The sequence below is a fragment of the Podarcis gaigeae genome (genome assembly GCF_964106915.1).
Source record: "Podarcis gaigeae genome assembly, chromosome: 10".
NCBI classification, from domain to species: Eukaryota; Metazoa; Chordata; class Lepidosauria; order Squamata; family Lacertidae; genus Podarcis; species Podarcis gaigeae.
In genome coordinates this window covers 35,362,194-35,385,449 of record NC_139686.1, presented here as the reverse complement: position 1 = coordinate 35,385,449, position 23,256 = coordinate 35,362,194, and the positions used below count along the sequence as shown (strand labels likewise).

At 45.1% G+C, this 23,256-nt stretch overlaps 2 protein-coding genes across 4 annotated transcripts in view; one reads left to right on the top strand and one right to left on the bottom strand.

Annotated features, from left to right (window-relative positions):
• CDK17 (cyclin dependent kinase 17) overlaps positions 1 to 3,222 on the bottom strand; it is a 74,545-nt gene extending 71,323 nt beyond the window's left edge. The window contains exon 1 of one of the 2 annotated variants that reach the window (XM_083698689.1): positions 2,465 to 3,222. The gene's annotated coding sequence lies outside the window, so the exon portion shown is untranslated. Of the gene's footprint in view, positions 1 to 1,850; positions 2,148 to 2,464 lie in introns of those variants that run through there. The other variant, XM_083698691.1, reaches the window with a different exon arrangement.
• Positions 3,223 to 18,551: 15,329 nt separating this feature from the next.
• The window catches only part of CFAP54 (cilia and flagella associated protein 54), a 105,866-nt gene continuing 101,161 nt past the window's right edge, over positions 18,552 to 23,256 (top strand). For both annotated transcript variants that reach the window (XM_083698503.1, XM_083698502.1), the window contains exon 1: positions 18,552 to 18,842. In XM_083698503.1, coding sequence (XP_083554629.1) covers positions 18,637 to 18,842 — 206 coding nt within the window. In that variant the 5' untranslated portion in view covers positions 18,552 to 18,636. The remainder of the gene's footprint in view (positions 18,843 to 23,256) is intronic.

Below are 23,256 nucleotides of genomic sequence, written 5' to 3'. Positions count from 1 at the left end.
TCTAGAAGAGACATATTAAGTCCCTGATCCTCTGTAGTCTGGATCTTTGCCATCAATTTCAATAAAAGTGATATTCTCCATAGCACCCCTCATACATCATAACCTTTTTCTCATTTCAAGAGAACAGACAAAGATAGCAATCCAAATGAATTACTAGGAAGTAGGCCTCACTGAATAAACATGCTTTGGGTTGTGCTGGAAGATCAGTGAACAATCCACACCCTCATTCCACCTTTTTACTTATTTTAACCCTAAACAAGCAGGACTTGGACTAGTAGTAGAGTTGTGACAGTTATTCAGTTTTCACATTTGGGGTTAAGCACTGTGCTTGCCTTGCTAGACAGCTTGGAATCTTCAGTCTTTCTTAATCATTAATCTGCTTTTGCAGAAGGAGAGGTTCTTCAGTCATCTAGCCCAAAATCTTTTGCAAGTTTCATACTGCAGCTAAACTGAAATACAGTATGGCAGGGGGCCAGCATGCTGCAGTGAATAGAAGGTGCAGCTTTGACACGCAGAAGGCAAGTTCAGGTTTCTGTTCAGCCCAGAGGTTCAGGTACTAAGCTTGTTACACTCATGTAATTTTGTTATTTAAGTGAATTTGGGGTGCCTATAGGGGTGTATACTCAATGGGGTGTTGCAGCTGGCCAGCCAATCGTAGCTTCCTAATTAGCAAACCCTTATGTTATACTTACTAACCACACTTTTTAAGGTATACCCCTAAAAAAATCTGCTGTGAACAGGTTTATTTTTATCCATATCACTGGGTAGTATCTGTTGCCTTAATAAAATAGGAAGGAAATTCCCATTCTCTTCCCATTTTATCATAATATCACCAGTGCAACAGAAATTAAATTTAGAACTGCCCCTTTTAAGATGGCAAACATACCAGGGAACAAAATCGACTCAAAGCTAAGGATTACAACCCATTTAAAAAGCACTTAACTTTCCATTTTAAGGAACAGCAGATCAATCTATTATACATTCATTACAACAGTGGAATGCTATCTATGCATAATTCCAGATATACGCATTCAAATATGCACAAGCATATGTTCACATTCGCATACACATACTCGCACTTTCATTTTAGTTTGAGTGCACTACACAAATAAGGAGAAAGAATTCTGAATAGAAATATCTGGCTCTAGTTTCTCTCTTACTTTATCCTTAAGGTCTTTAGAACGCTGGCATACAGCTGATATAAACAAGATGCCAACTGAGTTTTAAAGAACTTGAACATTCTCTGCTGCTGCCCAAACTGTTACAATAAAAAGAATAAGCAGGCGCTCAAGGCCAGCCAAAGAACAGAATGAAGCTAATCCGTTTCTAAAAACCCTACAGTGCGATGTTTTCTACATAATCTCAAATGGTGATTCATACCAAGTAGGCTCCACTGTTCTTGCAGAACAGGGTATTTTACTCACACTGAATATGTGACATTACAGATCCTGGAGAGGAAGGGGGGGGGATTGCTGGCTAGAGTGAGGTCACCGAGGTTCAGGGTCAGTAAGTGTTTCGTATATCCTGTCATTTAAAAAGCGCTCCGGGACAGAACTGGGAGGAGACAGAGAGAAAGGGGGGGAAAGGGCGAGGAACCCGAGGAATGTTAAGAGAATGACAGAATGTGCCACTGCTGCAGGAGATCATATATAGAGCAATGGTCAGGAAACAAACACCGCGACCATCCTGAGAGTTGGATCTCAGGAAATGCACAATATCAGGGCATCCATCCCATTTTGTTCACGGGGCCTAAGCTAAGGGGGCAGACTATATATATATAAAAAAAACACCCCAGACCTTTTCCCTCCTGCTTTTCCACCGGCCTCCCCGCCCCCCCCCGCAACACTCACAAAGAAGAGAGCAATGCTTAATCCTTCCGTGTCGTGATAACCCCCTCCTGCCTTTATCTGTACAGCTTTTCACAGCTGACACCGACACCATAAAAGCCGTACGCCAGCAAAAGCCACCAAGCCACCTCTGGGGGAGTCCTTGACAGATAAGATGCGCAGCCCGGAAATGCAGGAGAACCCGGGATCGGGTGGGTGGGGGAGAGAGAGAGAATCCGAAGCCTGAAATCCCTCCTGGGGAGATCCGAGCGCACGGGAGGACACCCCAAAACATCGCCACCACGTCCCATCCCTCCCACGCAGTCGCAGTCCGGACTTTTTCCCTCTCTCCCCGTCCATCCTGGAGGGGGTGGAGGGAAAGAGGCAGAAAGTCACAGATCCCAAGTCCCCCTTCCGCATCTAGACGTAGGTGTTTTGGATCGGATGAGAGACAGGGATCTGGGGGGAAAACAGGGGCTTGCTCTTCCCCACCAGGCGGGCTTCCCGCCCCCGCCCCCGGCCGAGATCTGCTCACCCCATCGCCCCACACCGCCGCGACGCCTCCCCACCCCGCTGATCTCCCCGCCAGGCCCTTGACCCGCGCGCACCGGAGACAATGAGGAGCGCCCCCAACTCACCAGAAGCAGGAGCAGCAGCAGCAGCGGGTCTCTGCCGCTCCGGGACTTGGGGGCGGCTCTCGCCCTGCCCTCGGCTCCCTCCTTCTGGGCACGCTGCAGCCGCCGCCTCCTTCTCGGTAGCCGAGCCCCCCGCCCACCGGTGCCAACGCCGCCGCCGCCGCCCAGGAGCCGCTTCCTGTTCGCTGCGCTGCCTGGTGCCGCGGGAGGGCCTCCGCGGGCGCCTTCCCTTCCCGGCGCAGGAGAGTCACGGCATCCCGCCAGCCAACATGGCTGCTCCCCGGGGGTTCGCTCCTCACCGCCGCCGCCGCGCTACTTCCTTTGCTGCGCCGCGGTGCGACTCCGGATGCTGCTGGGCCGACTCCGCTCGCCAAATGTGGAGCGAGCGCGACTGAGGCAGCAGCAGGAGAGAGCTCTGCCGAGCGCCAGCAGCCGCGCAAACCGGAGCCAGCGCGACAGCTAGCGGCCGGCGAGGGAGCTGCAGGCGCGGCCTCCCTCAGTGCTCCGCGTCGCCAAGCCTGGCCGACTCCAAGGTGCGCGTGGAGCAGCGGCGGGAGGAGCGGTGAGGGTGCGCCGCTCTCCGCTCGCCTCTCTCCTCGGGACTGTGAACGCGAACGCGTAGGGAAGGCGCTTCCTCGCTGCCCTCCCCTCTCCGTTGCTAGGGCTGAGGCATTCAGGTTACGCTCCTGCTGCCGTGTTTTATTTATTCTTGAAGCTTATGTGCCAACGGTTCCTATTTACCATCAGGCTTCTTACCTGTCCCGGGGCGGGGGCGGGGAGGGGAATAGCTGCTCCTTCCTTCCTTCTTTTCTTCCTTCCTTCCTATTTTGTTGCTGAGAATAATCTGGGGGCTTGTTCTAAATTTTTATTTTTGCATTATGCATATTAAGTGCCCACAAATGTTTTTCTGTATTGGTTTTCTAGTTCAGGATGCGGTAGAAATGGGTATGTTTCTAATACACACACAAATCCAAAATCTCTCAGCTCACATTCCTGCACGGCCTGGGTTTTGTAGCAACACAACCTTGGCAGAAGAACATAGATGGCTCGGGTTTTCCGCAATGTAGGATCACTGTCAAAGATCCTGGGCTTTGGGGCATCATTGTTGCACAAACACAGGGATCCAAGGCGTAACTAGGCACTGTTTTTACATAAAGGCATTCAAATGTGCTGTCATTCACATCCTTCATGGAGTACGCCATGAAAATCAAGTCGCCGGGTGGTCATGGTGGGGCAAAAACACGGATCAGAAGCATATCTCATTGCTGATTTTCGTGATTTCTACAGGAAGTTCCTCCAAACCATGCCATGAGAGTACCAACAACAGATGTACATTATCACACTGTGGTGTTGCCACAGTGCGAAAATGGAGCAAGGTAGCTCCACCACAACGCTACAAAAACTATTAGAACTCTACTCATTTTACTTATTTCAAATACTTTTATGCTGCTTTTCTGTGAAACACCATGACAGTGTACAATAGATTAAAAATAGTAAAAACATTTTTAAAAACACTATGCAAAAACATAACAAAAAAGATCTTTAAAATGTCAAATTTAGAACGCTGTGTCTTGACACCTTGTCCAAAAGCAGAAAGAGGAGACCAATTGTAGCTCTGGAGGAAGCATACTCCACAATTTGAGAGCAACATGGGAGAAAGACCACTCATGCACATCTATGCTTCTCTGTGTGGGTGGGTATCCTCAAAAGGGCCTCCTGCAGATCTTAATAACTGGATAGGAAAATAATGGATAGGCCACCCCTTAGATAACCAGGTCCTAATCTGTTTAGGGCTATAGAGGTTATAAACAATACATTGAATTAAGCCTGGAAAACAATTGGCAACCAGTACAGTTTCTTTCAATATCAGAGTACCAGGCACCAGTTAGACAGTGCCTAGTTGTTGCTTCTGCCACCAGTTGAAGTTTCCATATGTTCTTCAAGGGTAACTTCGCATAGACTATAGCATGTTACAATAGTCTAAATGTAAAGTGACGAAGACATGGGTACCTGTTGCCAAATCAGACTGACTCAGGAAAAGTAGCAGCTGGTGCACTGAACATAATTGTACAAATGCACTCGTTGCCACCACTCAGCTGAGAATTCAGGGTCAAGCAGCACACATGAAGTATGAACCTGCTCTTAAAGTGATAGTGCAGTCTCTTCCAGAACAGGTTGCATTTCAATCTCTGAATCTGATTTTCTGGTTACCAACAGCACCTCTGTCTTAAATTTAATCACTGTAATCCAGCCAATTATCAAACCAAGGCAGTGTTCATGGGCGTAGCCAGGATTTTTTTTTTTGGCGGGGGGGCAGAACCGATGTGATTAGTCAGTTAAGTATTTCTACTGTTTTACTTGATCTGGGGGGCAGCTGGGCCCCCTGGCTACACCCATAGCAGCATTCAGTGGTATTGATTGCTTCACTGGTATTTGATGACAGGAAGCAACAGAAATGAGCATTATGAGCATGTTGGTGGCATTTTCACATATTTTGAAGACACACACAATGTGGGGGGGGGGGGATGTTACCTGATGGATTGGATTTCTCCATCTTTTACAACAGGTCAGCGATATGAGGCACTAGGATAAAATTGACACATAGAGGGATTCCATTTGTATCCAGTTGCCAATTCAGAAGAAAAATAGGAACATAGCATCTGTAGCAAGACTAACCACAGAAGATCACTTGCCTGTGGAGCTGCAACAACACATACTCCTTTTTGAAAATGTCCCAGTAGCATAACTATTTGCACAGAAACATATTTATTTGGATGGAACTGCAATTCATTCAGGATTTCTCTGACCTCTAGGAGTTTGTCAAGATTTTGAAGGATTAGGACATCAAATAATTGGGGGTGGGGGGAGACTATCCTGCACTTGTATCCCTTTGCACTTTGACCTGCCTTTCTGCAGCATTTATATTTGTGCTGTCATCTAACCTCTTTCTCTGTGTTTATTTTGGAGGTTTGAATGAGAAGCATAGTCTCAAACCTCTCAACACATTATTTACTACCATTTCACAAACCTACCTTCCCCCCTCTCTTTGTATTCTCAGCAACACTATGGTAAGGTCAGGCAGTTCAGATAAACATCTGAAATTAGGAAGTCTAATTTGCCAGTTTCAGTTTCAGTTTCTCTGCTTCTTATTCTTCCAATCTTTCAATGAGTTTGCCTTGACTTTTTTTTAACAAAATGTCTGTGCAAAAGTGTGTCTGTATTTTGACGTGCATTTCTTCAAGGATATGCATTTTTGTGTGCAATTTTTTCCTAATATAATGCTTTTAAAACATTTTAATGCTTCAAACAGTACTTCAAACAAATAGTTCATTACTAAAATCATGGATCTATTACAGTAATTTTCAAAATAGAAATTAACTTTTTAATAGCAAAACACTTGGGCTTCCACCTTCTTCTGCTGAAGTTAGGCCCTTTCCCTTCATATAGGCAGTAGTATACACATTTTTTGGTTGGAATATGGCATCACAAAGTTCATAGAAGTGCTACTTTTGAAGGAGAGCTGCATTTATGTACAGCAAATATGGATTAAGTAGGTTCACATTAACATACAAATGAAATAAAATTATCCTTCCTATCCAAAATGCAATTGCTAAAATACCTACATCCCGGTCATTGGCACAAGTTGAACTGAATGGGGAACTTGGAACACTGCCTTGTCTGCAAGACAAATATTGTTTTTTGTTGCTTATGTATTCTTTCCTTTTATTTTATTGGCTAAAGTTCAGTGCTCCTAACACAGTGCCTTTCATTAGAATGTATTCTGAAGCATTTACAAGGGATAGTAAATGCCTGCAAGGCAGTGTGTCTCAGACTTCTAAGGGAAAGGCTGAGGAACAGTTTTGTATGTCTCATTGGTCTTAGACTTACATAGAGTCTAAGCTCATGTTCTGTTGTAGGTCAGTTTGGAAGTGGGTGGCTTCCAATAAATCCACATTTTCTACTTAACAGTATTAAACTAGTAATATCCGTGTGTCAGACTCACATCATTTGTTAATATCTGGAGTTGGCAATAACATTTAGACACTTTATCGTCTCTTTCCCAAGAGCTTTGTGATTTTATTTCTTCTTTAACTTAGCTAAAAACATTCTCCAAAAATTGTTAAATGCATTCCCATAAATGCATTGCTTAAATGAAAACAGTCATTAGATGCATTAGCAAAATAAAAGAAACTGTTTTATAACATATTTAGGGTGCTTTCCTGAATATCGTCTTTTACATTTCTTTCTACTGCTTCTACGTATTTGCAGTGTGGAATTGGTATTTTCTCCTGTAGTTACTGTATAGAGTTCAATACCAAATTAATGGCATCCATTTTCCTTTGGTTTGCAACTGATGCTCTTGGCTGCTGGGAGGAAAATGCCATGGTTACCTTGTGCTCCCCCCCGCCCCCCGTTTCCAGGACAGAAACTTCCACCCAGACCCCTTTACCAGGGTACCCTGAGATATTGCACCTGCTCAAGGGTGGAGGTGATACATCAACTCACAGCCCAATGCAGCCCGCTTAAACATACCAGCAGTTGATCAGAGTGAAGACTTCATCACTCTGGTCTGCCGCTGAAGCTTCGCATCCTCCATGGCCTCTATTGGCCAATGTAAATTTAAGATATTGGCTGGCTAGGGTTGCCATATTTCAAAAAGTGAAAATCCAGACACAAAAGTTGTTGAGCTTTTATTTTGGGGGCCAAAATATAGACTTCCAACATGGGTTGCCATACATCCAGATTTTCAGCTATTTCTGCCTCGACAACATTTTTCGTCCGCCATATTCCGGACGTATGGCAGCTCTAACCAAGGCCAAAACCAACAGCCAGCTGCAAGGAGGATGGGGCCTCTGCACCAGGCCACAACTGTCGCTCACCCCCAATTCTGGGTAAGCAACCCATCAGCCATCTCAGCATAATCTCCCTCCTGATTATCGTGGTGGAGAGGTCTATGGGCGATCGAAGTGCCGGCTGAGGACGTTGGGACCGGGGTCAAAATGGCGGGGTGGGAGCAGGAATGAGAGTCCAGAAGCCAGGGGTCTGAGGGTCAAAAAAACAAGAAGCCAAATGCAGCAAGGCAGGAAAGGAGTTGCTGTGGCAATGAGCCAAAGGAAAATGCTGACCTTATATCCCTTCCTGGCTCTTGCCACCAGGTGCTGTGAGTTACCAAGCAACCTCACCTGTGCGGCCGCACCTTGCCTCTCCAGAACAAACTTAGGAAGGCCCCAGTCCTGCGAAGCCCTACTGGTCACAGGGCCTGGCTCCTGCATGCACTCCTGACAGGAGACCATATATATATACAACACTCAAATCCTTTGAGGAAGTGCGGGATGAAAATATAATGAGAAGGTAAGTAAACAATGTTACGTGTTGCTGTGAAACAGGCTGCCAAAACCTGCCAGAGCATTCACTGCCAAGGAGAAACCTGGCAGAGCTGAGATTGCCCAGGGAGTGTAAAACCTATGTCTCTGGGTGGCTGTATCCTGTTCCAACTTGCCACATGGTCCCTATGACAGTGGGTCAGGTGACAAGTCGAGGCAGGTTGTAGCCATGCAGAGATACTCGTGTGTGAGTGGGGTTGTGATCCTGGAGGAGAGGGCAGGAAGGAAAGGGGAGAGAGGGAGGAAGAGAGAAATGGTGAGAGGCGGAAGGGGTGGAAGTGGAATGGGGAAGAGAAGGAGCCCGGAGACTGATGGCTAAGGAGCTGAGGTGCTTGACTATGTGTGCGCATACCATACTTTAAAGCACATTACCCACCACTATCACCAAGAATCCTGGAAACTGTACAGTAATTTGTTACGGGTGATGGGAATTTTAGCTTTGTGGTGGGTAAACATAAGTGCCCATTCTTTGCGCAGGGGTGGGGATGTGCTTTAAATATATGGCATATATGCAGTGACCGGAATAGGACAAGGTTGGAGCCCTGAGGTCTAGTGGAGGCAACAGCAAAAAGAGAGTAAGATATAGGACACTAAACTGTCAGGAGTTACTGTAGCAGCCTTGCAACAAATACTTACTGCCAGAAAGCACTGAAGCCTACTTGTGCTGCTGCTTCATGCTTATTTATGATGAAGAGGTAGCCTCCATCCCTGAGGGTCCTACAGTCCCATGTTTATTTATGGTTTTGAACATGCATCTCTGCTCTTCACTTCCTGTGGTTCAGAACATTTTAAAAATTACATTGTTTCACTCATAACCACAAGCGTACATTTATAAACCATTTACGCTAGGTGGTTTATAAATGTTTTAAAATTAATAAATTAAATTCATTATGACTTTCTATTAATATACTTTTGAAGAATTTTCAGTTTCCGTATTATACACACAGAAAATTTGGAACAATATATGGGGAAACACTGAATGCATTATGCAGATTCGAGAAATTAAAGGGAAAAAGTAATAAATACGGACAGGAACAAAAAAAAATTAAAAGTCTTTATTAACCTATGTCTCAGGACAAATAAATAAATGAATAAATAAATCAGGCATCCTTGACACGTGATGCCACCACATAGGAATTTTGAATATTTTTCAGTCTTGGCGTTCATTTACATTTCAACTAGTTGTTCTTTCCTCAAATGGTAGTTGTTCAATATGCCTGCTACTGTTGCAGGCAAATTCTCTATAGAAACAGCTGTATCTTAGTAACATGCCAATAATAGATTGAAGGAGGTGTGTGATGGAATGCATCAGTACATACAATAATTTTAAGCCCAAGTTTAAATAGCAGATATGAAATATTAGTTGTGGCTTCCATTGATAATATAAACGTAGGCTGCAAATGGTCAGAGGCATCCTTCCTGCCTTTCAATTGTATCTTATATATATGGCCTAGCAGCTTTTGTCAACCTGGTGCTCTCCAGCTGTTTAGAATGGCAACTCACACCAACTTTTATTTAGATGTACAGCATAAAACTTTATAACCAAAAACCACTTCAACTTGTCTATTATTTTTCTTCTGTGCTCAGAACAAAAATGTAGTACTTTGTCTGACGGAAGCTCTTTGCTTTTAATAGCTTTGTGATAATGATGGGGAGTAATTCAGTGGGTGCAGATTTACCTATCACTATATAGTTGGAAAAGCTACACCTGTAGAATTTTGTGCTTGCCATAGCTGTTAAAGATGCAGAGCCTTTGTCTGAAAATATTGTGCCAGCTCTATTTTGGTTTAACTCAATTAAATTATTTATTACACTTGCATATTCATGGGTGTTGATTATTTTGCAAATCATAAACCAATGTAACTTTGGGGGGGGGGGAACCCACCAAAGATTATCTGGCCCAAAAATAGAACCACACACTCATTATGATCTTTTGTTGTGGCTATCTCCCTTTCAAACACAACATTATTTTTTAATTAATGTAAACAACAAGGACTATCATCTCATGACAATTTGGGACAGCATTATTTGGATCTGAATTGCATCTTTACTGTCTTGCAGTCATTTCATTCTTCCCTAGTTCTGGTTGCTTAACTGTACTGTTGGATAATGCAATAGAAAGGTGAAATCAGAAAAAATGAGGCATATAGGGGGAAAGTCAGTGGGAGCAAGGGGAAGGAGTAGTGGCACAGAGTAGTATACTGTACATTGCTGTGCATCAGTGGGAGCAGAGGTCCAAGTAATGAGTACCTGTATTAAGGGAACTTTTTCTATACTATTGTATTTTTGATTTTTCCAATAACAACAATTTTTCTCATATATACTTATCTTATCCAAATTTACATTTATTGATATTCAAGGCTTCAGAATCAGGAACTCAAGGAAGTGGGAGCTGTTTTCCTCTCTGCTACACATCCAGTCTTCTCAAATGTTCATTTGTAGCTAGTACTGTACAATATGTGCCCTTCTGTCTGTTTTTGAAGCTGTTGCCAGCATGTAAAAACACAGAGAGCCTGGTCCTTCCAAATGCTGGTTGCTTATTAAAAGAGCAATGATAGGTTGAACTGATTAGTATACAAACAAACAAAAAGTTTGGTGTACTTTCTATAATGTTCTTAATTTATATCTCATTATTTTTTGATGCACTCTCTCTCTTGTTACTATATCAACGTCAGCTTTCTTATGCAATCATTAACTGACTCCTCAATCCTTGCTGACAACCAAGACAACATTCCCAGACATTGACATGCAAGATGGCACATAGGCACGGACCGTTTGAATTTGCCCCCTTATTCCCACTGCAGAATTGGCTGGATGGTTGCTCTACGTTTTGGTCCAACAACATCCAGCAAGCCGATGCAGAAGTCTCTAAATGTTAGCTTTGACGAATGCAGGAAAAGAGCAAATCAAGAAATGGGCCCCAATGTTAATATTATTTATTGTGGCGTACAAAATCCTAGCTGAGTAAAAGATTTAGTTTATCATTAATAGGATAGCTAGAAAAAACTAATCCAGCTATTGTGGTCAAGGGATCTTCATGTAGGAAAGCATCCGGGATGAGTATATATTTAGGAATCCATTATTAATTTAGAGAATCAGAGTGGGCATGTAAATCTACCAAAACTGCAGAGGGGGAAAAAAAGTGTTCCAACACTGGGCCTATTGTAGGCATGGATTGACTGTGCCAAGCTGGCTCAGAGCTGGCTATAAGACAGAACTTTCTCCTCTGCCTTTTTATTTTTTCTTAACCCTTATCAGCCAGGCTACAGCTTCTCCTTTATACAAGGTTTGCCCTGTCCATATGCCCTGAGCTCTAGAGACTGATGAGCCAATTAGAGATGCTGGTTAGTCCCTGCCTGGCTGTATGTAACCCTTTGCTCCCCCAGGGGAAGGTTCCTTTTCTCACAAGCAACCTTTTGGGAACACAGAGAGATTCAGAATTAATATACTGGAGCAGTATAAAGCACTTAGCAACAGAAAGTGTGTGGGATGCGGTGACAGCAGCATGTGTGTTGCAACCTAGTGACATTAAGAAAACTGCGTGGAAAATAGAAGCTTTAATTTGCTTTTATTGAGTCCGTCCCCTCCCCTCATTACTCCCCATTTTTGTCCTTGGAGCTGTGATGATATGTTGGACAGCAAAAGGCCACTTAGATTTGACATTTAAAAATCATGTAGGCTACATGCACGTCATACATTTATTTCAGTTGGAACTCACCGGAATGTAATTCCGGCATCTCTCAGGTGGGCACCATTGCCATTATAAGAGAACAAGGGAGATGTTCATGGTGAATTCTGGCGCCTCTTCTTCTAGAAAAATAGCACTGCATTTAAAGCATATTTCCCCTGCCAAGGAATCCTGGGAACTATAGCTTAGCCCTAAAAGAGCTGCAATTTCAAGCACTCTTAACCAACTACAGTCATACCTTGTTTTGAAGTTGCTTCAGGCTGAGTGCTTTCGGGTTGTGCTCTGTGGTGACCTGGAAGTAACAGAACGCGTTACTTCCAGGTTTTGCCGCTCACACATGCGCAGATGGTCAAAATGACATCACATGCATGCGCGGAAGCGGCAAATCACGACCCGCGCAGACGTGGGTTGCATTCGCTTCTGGATACGAACAGGGCTCTGGAACGAATCCCATTCGTATCCAGAGGTACCACTGTACAGGTCTCATCATTCTTTGCAGGGAGGAATGTACTTTGAAACTATGGTGTGTATACAGCCCTAGTCTCTTTCGTCTGCAAGGATATGCTGGAAAAGGATATGCTGGCACTTACCTTGCCAAGACTCTTAATTTAGAATCAAGACTTTAAGATAGTAGCCTCGGAATCATGTTTAAGTGCTAACACCCAGCGCTGAAACATACAAAGTATCACTTCATAACAGAGTTAATTTGAGTTTGAGCATGTGCAGAGTACCTTTCCCTTACTGATTAGCAACTACAACCAGCATCTGAGAATAGGGGAAACGCTTTATAAGTCAGAGGGGATAGTTTTTAGGACAGAGGCAGGGACTGTGTGACCTTCCAGATGTTGTTGGACTCCAACTTCCATCAGCCCCAGCCCTCATCAGCAATGGCCAGATGTGATGGGAGTTATATTTCAGCAACATCTGGAGGGCCATTCTTGCTTTAGGTAGTCATATGTCTGTTTTACATTGTGGCATAAGTTTGTTCCATGGCAGCTGAACTGCAAGTACAGTGGTACCTCGGGTTACATACGCTTCAGGTTACATACGCTTCAGGTTACAGACTCCACTAACCCAGAAATATTACCTCAGGTTAAGAACTTTGCTTCAGGATGAGAACAGAAATTGTGCTCCGGCGGCACGGCAGCAGCAGGAGGCCCCATTAGCTAAAGTGGTGCTTCAGGTTAAAAACAGTTTCAGGTTAAGTACGGACCTCCGGAATGAATTAAGTACTTAACCTGAGGTACCACTGTACAGCAACAGGCTGAACATCAGTGGGTTTCCCCGCTTTTTGCTGTATATGAAAGGGATGTTAAAGAGCAAGGATGAGCTTCCATCTGTGTCATCCTATGTAAGTGGCAGGGAGGGGAAGCAGGCCTTTCTGAAGCTTGCTTTCAGCCCTGTCATATTAGAGGGGCTGATTGAAGAGCACTGCGGCTCAGCCCACTCCTCCATCCCCAATCTTTCTCTGCAGCCTTATATGTCGTGTTCCACAGGCAATTGGCTGCCTGCTGCTGCTGCCAAAGAGGCTTGTGAGCATTCCTGTGGGAAGCTGCCTGCACATTCATCTACCTTTGTTAGGAGCTGCTGCGTGCCTTCCTACTTATGCCTTTTATAGAATCATATGGTTTCAATATGCACGCTGAGCTACATCCACCAGCTCATAAACGAATAAGTCAAGGCTTGATTACGCCATCTACACCTTTAGAGCACAAGGACACCCTACCGGCCCCGCTGATAGCAAAAGACGGTAAAAAGATGATAATCTCCGATAAATCCTTTGCATTATTTAAAAGCTACAGGGTGCATCCTAGGGACGGAACTTTCCATTGACACCTAGGCTATACTCTGGACAGCCTTTTTCCTTCTGTTGCATCGAAACAGTCCACTGCTGGCAGTGACTCTCAAGGATGTCAGATCTTAAGGATCTCCCAGCCCTACCAAGTGATGCTAGGGATTAAACCTGGAACTTTTTGCAGGCAAAGCAGAAGCTCTGCCCCTGAACTATAGTCCTTTCCCAAAAGAACCATGCAACTTACAGAAAGCCTGAACAACTTCTTGCTTGCACAGAACCACAAACATTCGATGTGGAGGAAGGTGAATGTACCTAGTGATCCACAATACATGGATGTTGGAATGTGTTCAGCTTTGCAGTAACAACAACAACAACAATTTTTTATTTATACCCCGCCCATCTGGCTGGGTTTCTCCAGCCACTCTGGGCGGCTTCCAACAAAACACTAAAATACAATAACCTATTCAACATTAAAAGCTTCCCTAAACAGGGCTGCCTTCAGATTTATTCTAAAAGTTTGGTAGTTATTTTTCTCTTTGACATCTGGTGGGAGGGTGTTCCACAAGGCGGGTGCCACTACCAAGAAGGCCCTCTGCCTGGTTCCCTGTAACTTGGCTTCTCGTAGCGAGGGAACCGCCAGAAGGCCCTTGGCGCTGTACCTCAGTGTCCGGCCAGAATGATGGAGGTGGAGTTCACAAGTTGTATTTGTGGAAGATTAGCAGCCAAACCTAACCAATGCATATTCTTGCTAGTTAACATGAGAAGGGGCTAGCACCACAGAGCTATATTGGTGATAGGCAGATATTCAGACCACAGAAATACAATTGGTAGAGAGGGCTCTGTGTGATGTCATTTCCCCTGCTCTCCTGGAGAGGAAGGAGCATATAGTACTTCCTGTTCCTCTTGGTCTTCCTTTGACCAGAGTTTTGAAGCAGATGTGCCTTGTGTTTGCTCCAGCTCAGATGCCAGAAGCTGTAAATATAAGTATTTTGCCTACATAGGTTTTCCTGCTCCTGTTGCTGCAAACCAATGGAAGATTATAAGTAAATTATATTTTTAAACTTACTTCCCAGGCTGTTGCCTGATTCCTTATTAAGCAGGACAAGAAAAGGAGAGCCATCTTACTTCATAGCTGGACTCGCTCAAAACAAGGCTTTACAGCTTAATTCCTATGCTTTTAATTTTGCAGCCAAGATGGGTTTTTTAAACTCTGTTCAACCCACACATGTGTGTGCCTGGAGGGATAAATTGCAATTAACATATCCTCTCCTACCCATTAAAACCCATCCCACAGTACTAGCCTACCTCACATGCTCATACCTTTCTTCGGAGCTTACTGAGCTGCTTGCAAAGCCACACATGATGGGCTTGTTTGTAGTACACATTTACTCCCCAGCAAACTTCTCCTGTGGTTGAGAAGTATGAGAGCTCTATAAGAAAAGTGACAATAACTTAAAACAATGGGAAAATAATGACTCAGAAGAGCAATTAACAATAAACATTTCTGTTTTGATTATCTTCAGCTGGAAGATAATCCAATTGAACAATTAATCAATTAACTGAACACATTAACCAATAAATTAGATTTAAAATTACCTGTGGCTTCTGAAGACATTACGACTAAGGCTCTGTTCACGCTCCTGTTTACTGTGCACTTTGCATTTCCAGTTCTTAAGCCATGCTCACACAGCTTTATCCAAAATACATATGCATCATTAACTTGTTTCTCAAACCATATTCACACTGATTTGGGGTCCGTAAGCTGTTCCTAAATTCATCTCAAGCCAGGTGTGGAAACCTTTGCATAGGGTAAGGACTCCCCTCCCCCATTAACATCCCCTATGTGTACACAAACATAAATGAATCTGATGCTAATGAAGCTGTGCTCCTTGAGTATTTTTGGACCATCCACAATCTTTTCTGGACACAGATGTGCTGGGTACAATTATCCATGCTCTGGTAACCTTTAGGGTGGACTACTGTAATGCCCTTAAAGATCATACAGAAGTTGCAGTTAGTAGAATGTGGAGGTCAGGGAGCAGTGATCCAATCACATGTAACTGCTATTCTCAAAGAGATGAACTGGTTACCAGTTATCTTCTGGGTCCAATTCAAGGTGGTAAAGTTGAGATTTAAAGCTCTGAATGGCTTGGAGCACAAATATGAGAGAGCTCCTTCTCGCATACCGACCTGCCTGTGTATCAAGATCAACAGAAGAAGCAATCCCAGTGGTTCTTGAATTAAATGACTTGTACAGTGTTTGGGGCCCATGGGAGAGCCTTTCTGGTGGTGGCCCCACATCTGTGTAATAACCCCTCCCACAACATTGTATTTGTTCAGACACCAGGTTAAAAACCCACCTTTTTTTTGCTGGACCTTCTGTGGCTAATGAACTGTCATTTCAATTGCATTTTTAATTATACTTGTGTAATTTATAAGAACAATTTTAATATGTTGGTTTATTATGTATTATGCTTTTAAATTACCTTATTTTTTGCAAACTGCTTTGACCATTTTGGGGGATGGGTGATTAAATAAGAAATTCCTTAATAAATAAAATAACTATGCAAAATTATATATACAAATATATATCAAATACAACAGAAACTATTTTAATCAGAAATATTTTAATTAAAATGCAGTACATGCTAATTTCTTGAAACAATTCAAACTATATTTTTAGTAAAAGTTCCTTCACAGTCAATGCTTTTTGAAAGAAATAACTGGAAAATATTATACTGGCAGCTTTGGCTGACAAGACACATTCTAAGCAGAGGCTCGAGGCCTAATTTCTTCCTTGAATATGCAATTGTTTCTCTGAACTGAATGGATGTCATTTAGTGTATACATCAAGTGAGTAGGTGCACGGACGCTGTGTGAAGTGCATTACAATGACTATTGCACAGATTTGCTCAGTCACTTTTCATAAGCTGTTGTGAAAGATAAATGAAGCTGAAAACTATGCCATAATACATTCTGAAGCTTTGGATTTGTTGTGGTTCCTGTCCCAAAGATATGTTCCTAGCCATCAGGTTCCTGTGCATCGGATTCATTCTCTGGGTTATTAGGACATGCTTAATGAAATTGATGGTAGGTTAAACTTCATGCATAGTGAACTTGTGCCCCTGCAGGTGTTGCTGGACTCCAAGAACCAGGGAGAGCCACTGTGGTGTGGTGAATATGCTGTTGGACTGGGAATACCAAGAATCAAACTGCCCTTTGGCCATGTAGCTTACTGGGTAACTTATCTCTCAAGCTAACTTACTGTACAGGGTTGTTATGAATATAAAATAGAGGGAGAAGGAACATATTTGCAGGCTTCTTGGATATAAATGTACTAAGGAAGAGAGTCTGTACTCTCATCAGACTCAGGGAGCATGCCCAATGATCAAGGGCAATGGGAACTCAAGTATAATACATCTGAAGGACACTATGCACTACATTTTGAAGCAACAGCGCATGGCTGTTGATCAAATCTGTTCAACCTACTTCTGCGGTGTTCTGTGGTTCTGCTGGAATTTGAACCAATCACATCCACTAAAGAATAATGGCTCTGAGCATTAGGTTCCCCTTACTATGCTTAATGATCTGATCATTAATTTTATAAATTTCTGGACTCTTTCTACCAGGGTTACCCAAGATGGTATGTAATGAAATAATCATGTGGGGAGGACACTCAGCAAGGTAAACGAACTGTGGGAAAGCCTTTGTTAATCTTTAAAACATTGCCAGTTCAAATCAAAGTATACAATCACAGACCTGTTAAAAACGAAATAAAACACAGAAATCATACGAATTCTAACATGGATTAAAAGACAATATAAGACACATATGTTTCAAGTAGGATTCTTATTCTTATTCATTATTCCTGACTTTGGCTACAATGTATAATAGTAGCAAGTAAGATTGGGGCTGAGTCAGTTCATGCATCTCCACCACTTTGGGGGTCTGGGAATAAGTGAGAACTCAATATAACACTGGGTCACTTCGTTGCACAACACATACAGTACTGGATTTGTGCATGTGTTGCCAAAATCACGTGGTGTGAACCCTGATCCTATGAGTAACCCTTGAGTGTCCCTTGTGGTTACTGTGGTTTGGTAAAATGACATTTTATTTACTGGTTTTCTAATTACTGTTCACATTTCCATGCTACTCCTCTAAGGAGATCAGAAGCGTTTGCATATGGTTCATGATTCCGCAGGAGAAACACACAATATGCCTCCGGGGTTTCCTCCAACTTTTTCTGCTCCAGTTATGCAGACTGAACAGCCAGGAACATTTTGAGCAGCGAATCTCGCAATTCTACAGCTTTTAGATTTATCAACAAAGCCAAAGAGAGAGCTTATATATTTATATACCACCCTTCATCTGAAGATGTCAGGGCAGTTCACAAGTTAAAGTACAGGATAGAAGCACAAAATAAATTATTTATTACATTTGGTTCTCATATCACTGTCCTCTCTCTACTCTCTCTGTCACCCTAATACCAATATTGGGCAGTTACCGGTAAGCATCAAAAGGATCCCAGCCCAAACAGGGCCACTAAGGAACGAGAGAGAGGTTATCATCGCACTTTGGGAATTCCGAGGCTTGCAGAAGTGCCAAGTCTTTTTAAAAAGAAAAACCGGGGCAACTGTACCCCCCACCCAAAAAAACAGCAAACCACTAAACAAAGCACAACCCAGCGAGAACTATGCATGTTCAGCATGCTACTGAATGTTTAGTATCTGTCGGGAAAAGGGGGGGGGACGAAAATGGTAGGAGGCGTAGCATGGAGCATGGCTGGCCCTGTGAACGGAGGTGCTGCTGTTAGGAGTCGAAGGCATACTGTAACATTTTCTTGCATGCATATTCCAATATCCGCATTTGTCAATAACGGCAACCTATGAAACCCAGCATCATGTCGAGGGCTAAGCGCTCCTTCCGACAGCACCGTTGATTTTTACACAGAGCGTTTTCCCGCCATCTACTAAAACCAAGTCCTCTTCTGCAAACCAGGCGACACACACACACACACAAAAACCAAGGTCCCAAAGAACCGGGCCACCCGCGCTTCCCTCGCACCACAAACAAGTACGGCAATGAGGAGGAGGAGGAGGAGGAGGAAGAAGAAGAAGAGAAGCGCAGGAGCTCGCGGGGAGACAAAAGGAGCGCGAGCCCCTCCAGGCGCAACTCCCGCGCCTCCCCCAGCTCCTCCTCTTCCCCCGCTCCGCCTGCGCTTGTTGCCCCGTTTCCTAGCAACCGCCAGCGTGCAGCCTCTCGGGGCTGGAAGAAAGCGCAGGCCGCGGAGGACGGGCGGCCCGCCATGGAGGCCCCCAGGCCCCGAGCCCGCTCCCCGCCTCTGCCTCCCCCCAAGCCCGCCATTTTCTACGGGCCCGTGGAGCCGGGGAATCCGGTGGTGGACAGCTTCGAGAAGGACCTGAGCGCTTGCCTGGGCTACTTTCGGCGCCAGCGGGAAGCGAAGGCCTCGGGGGCCTCGGGCTCCAGGCAGCAGGAGCTGCACAGGCTGGGGTAAAGCGGAGGCCGGGGACGGGGCTGGCGGGGAAGGGCGCGCCTATCGTCCCGCTCCCTCTCTCTCGCCTGCGCCCTCTTTCTCCTCCGTGCTGCCTTTTTTGCTGTAAAATATCTCACGATCTGCTTGCACATAACAGTATATAAGTTCTCAGAAGTTGCAGCGGGATAGCCTGGACTCTTCTGAGACGTTAAGCACTCTGCCCCTCATTGGGCACATGCCCTCGTGACCAGGGGCGCCGACTTATAAAAAATATTGGGGGGGCCCATACTGGGGTCCTGCCCCGGGAAGTTTTATAAGATCCGCTCCCGGCCCGTTGCTGCTGCTGGCGCCCGCCTCGTGACCCCCTCGCCAGCTGAGGGAGGGAGAGAGACCGAGAAGGAGAGAGATGCGTGGTGGGCAAGGCAAGTGCCCGTCGCGCCTCGCCTCCCACCGCCCCTCGTGCCAGCCGCCCCCTCCCCTCCCTTCCCCGCGCGCGCTCGCTCGCCCTCCTCACCCCAGCTCTTGGCCGTTCGCCCCAGGAACTCGCCGCTGTTGGGGTTGTAGATGAACCTCCGCCACTCGGCCATAGACTGGCTGAAGGGCTTCTCCTCCTCCTTGGCCATAGCGCGCGCGCGAGAGAGAGAGAGGCTGGAAAGAGAGAGGGAGCTCGGCGGTTCGCGGGCGGCGGTTTTTCCCCTGCCGAAACAACAGCGGCTCCTCAGAACCGCTAAGTAACTCTCCCTCAGGCGCCCGGCGGGAGAGCAGAAGAGAGGAAAAGGAAAGAGGGGCTGGGCCAGTCGCACGCACCGAGCAAAACTACTCGCGCCGCCTCTTTTACTACCGTAATAATTATTTGTTTTAACTCATTACTGAATGTATTTTAAAAGGTAACTATCATCAAACAAGGAAAATAAAAAATACCAACATAATTTTGTGATTTTACAAAGCATAATATAACTACCGTATTTTTCGCTCTATAACACGCACCTGACCATAACACGCACATCGTTTTTAGAGGAGGAAAACAAGGGAAAAAAACATTATGAATGAAACAGTGGATGTATCATTTTTGTGCTTCATGCTGTGGCCACAGACATGTGATCTGATGGTGAATTTGGGGTGACCCAATGCAAAAATCCTGAGGATCCATGTGGATCCATGTTTTGTAACCACGTTTTTGCACCATTGCAGCCCCAGGCAACAGTGGGTGCGTGATTTTGGGGGGGCAGGCTGTAGCCATGGACATGCTATGTGCTCTGATGGTGAATTTGGGCTGACCCAATGCAAAGATCCTGAGGATCCATGTGGATCCATGTTTTGTAACCACGTTTTTGCACCATTGCAGCCCCAGGCAACAGTGGGTGCGTGATTTTGGGGGGGCAGGCTGTAGCCATGGACATGCTATGTGCTCTGATGGTGAATTTGGGCTGACCCAATGCAAAGATCCTGAGGATCCATGTGGATCCATGTTTTGTAACCACGTTTTTGCACCATTGCAGCCCCAGGGAACAGTGGGTGCGTGATTTTGGGGGGGCAGGCTGTAGCCATGGACATGCTATGTGCTCTGATGGTGAATTTGGGCTGACCCAATGCAAAGATCCTGAGGATCCATGTGGATCCATGCTTTTTAACCACATTTTAAGTGGGGAGGGAAGGAAAAACACAGAAGGGACACGGAGCAGGAGAGGGGTGTGCAGAGAAGCAGCTGGCTAAGAATGCAGGAGAGGGGTATAACAGGAGGAGGGAGGAAAGGAAGGCAAAAGTTTTCTCTCACCTACCCACCCAAGTCAGCCAGCTCGCGCGCTCTCTCTCGCTCTCTCTCTCTCCCTCCTGCACGGAGCACAGAGACACACTCTGCTTTCCCTCTGCCTGGAGGGGAGGGGCTTTCCCTGCTCTTTGTTCCGTTTGAGCAAACACAGCAAGGAAACAGAGCAGGGTGGGCAGTAAGACCCTGAGGCAGAATGCCGGAAAAATACGGTAATAATTTTCTTAAATTATTGGGGGGGCGGAGCCCCCCCAAACGAATTTTTGAGGGGGCTCGGGCCCCCTCAGGCCCCATGGAGTTGGCGCCTATGCTCGTGACCACCATGAAGGTGGCACTGTGTAGTATCCAGGTGCCTCACTTGTAGCTGACACCTGTAGCTTAATTAATTATTATAACAATAACAAGAACAATTTATTATGTATACCCCGCCCATCTGGCTGGGTTTCCCCAGCCAATTTGGGCAGCTCCCAACAGAATATTAAGAACACAATAAAACATCAAACGTTAAAAACTTCCCTAAATAGGGCTGCCTTCAGATGTCTTCTAAAAGTCAGATACAGTGGTACCTCTGGTTACATACTTAATTCGTTCCGGAGGTCCGTTCTTAACCTGAAACTGTTCTTAACCTGAAGCACCACTTTAGCTAATGGGACCTCCTGCTGCTGCCGCACCGCCGGAGCACAATTTCTGTTCTCATCCTGAAGCAAAGTTCTTAATCTGACGCACTATTTCCGGGTTAGGGGAGTCTGTAACCTGAAGCGTATGTAACCCGAGGTACCACTGTAGTTGTTTATTTCCTTGACATCTGATGGGAGGGCGTTCCGCAGGGTGGGCACCACTACCGAGAAGGTCCTCTGCCTGTTCACCTCTTTATAAAGACTCTAGATCCAAAGTTGGAGCCATTATCCAACTGCGTATCCTTCTTCCCCTTTAGCATTGTACTATCCTTGCACTAAAAAGGACTAGGTGCAGCCATGCCATTTTCTGACAGCTATTAGAAAAAATAAGTGCTAGGGAAAAGCAGAAATAATGCTTTCCTCTCGCTGCAGTTCTTTGACCCTTAGTTGTGCTACCAGGCTTTCACCCACCATATGAACCATGGGGTGCAAAGTGGGAGCACAGGCACAATTAGCAGTTGTTGTTTTTTTTAATGCAAGGAGGATAATAGGAAGGAGAAAGTTATTAAGAACGTAAGAAGGCCTCTGCTGGATCAGGCAACCGCCTATCTAGTCCAGCATTCTGTTCTCACAGCGGACATCCTGACACCTATGGGAAGCCCGCAAGCAGGAAATAAGCTCCATAGTGCTTTCCTGCTTATGATCCCTAGAAACTGGTTTTCAGAGGCATACCCAGCTCTACCTCTCTTTTAAATCGGAACCAGTGAAGGCAGTGAAGGTCCTGTGTGAGTATCTGGAGATTTTGGAGGATGGATGGCGGCAACAGATTGAGGCTGAATCTTGACAAGACAGAAGTACTGTTTCTGAGGGACAGAGGGCGGGTGGGTGTGGAGGACTCCCTGGTCCTGAATGGGGTAACTGTGCCCGTGAAGGACCAGGTGCGCAGCCGGGGATTCATTTTGGACTCACAGCTGTCCATGGAGGTGCAGGTCAATTCTGTTTCCAGGGCAGCTGTCTACCAGCTCCATCTGGTATGCAAGCTGAGACCCTACCTGCCCGTGGACTGTCTTGCCAGAGTGGTGCATGCTTTGGTTATCTCCCGCTTGGACTACTGCAATGTGAAATTACAGCTAATCCAGTATGCGGCAGCTAGACTGGTGACTGTGAGTGGCCGCCAAGACCATATAACACTGGTCTTGAAAGACCTACATTGGCTCCCAGTACGTTTCCGGCACAATTCAAAGTGCCCGGAATTTGCTCCCAGTACGTTTCTGGGCACAATTCAAAGTGCCCTTTAAAGCCCTAAATGGCCTCGGCCCATTATACCTGAAGGAGTGTCTCCACCCCCATCATTCTGCCCAGACACTGAGGTCCAGTGCCGAGGGCCTTCTGATGGTTCCCTCGCTGCGAGTAGCAAAGTTACAGGGAACCAGGCAGAGGGCCTTCTCACTAGTGGCGTCCGCCCTATGGAATGCCCTCCCATCAGATGTCAAAGAAATAAACAACTGTCAGACTTTTAGAAGACATCTGAAGGTAGCCCTGTTTAGGGAAGCTTTTAATATTTGATGAATCATTGTATTTTAATATTCTGCTGGAAGCCGCCCAGAGTGGCTGGGGAAACCCAGCCAGATGGGCGGGGTATAAATAATAAATTATTATATTATTATACTGTCTCAGATATAGGAGGTAATATAATCATGGCTTGTAACTTTTGATTGCCTCATATTTGAATTTGTCTGATTACCTTTTTAAAGCTGTCTCAGTTGCTGGCGATCGCTATATCTTTTGGTAGCAAATTCCATACCGTAACTATGCACTTTGTGAAGAAGTATGTCTTTTCATGTGTCCTGAATCTTTCAACATTCAGTTTCATTGAATGACTGCTGGCTCTATATTTTAGTTGGAGAAAAACTCCTATCGACCTTTTATAGATCCAGTCTAATTTTTACATCTCTTTCATATTCTCTGAATTAAAAAGCCCTACTTTTGTAACTCTTCTCATAGCCCCTGGATCATTTTGGTTGCCCTTTCAATTCTGGGAGTTTCAGG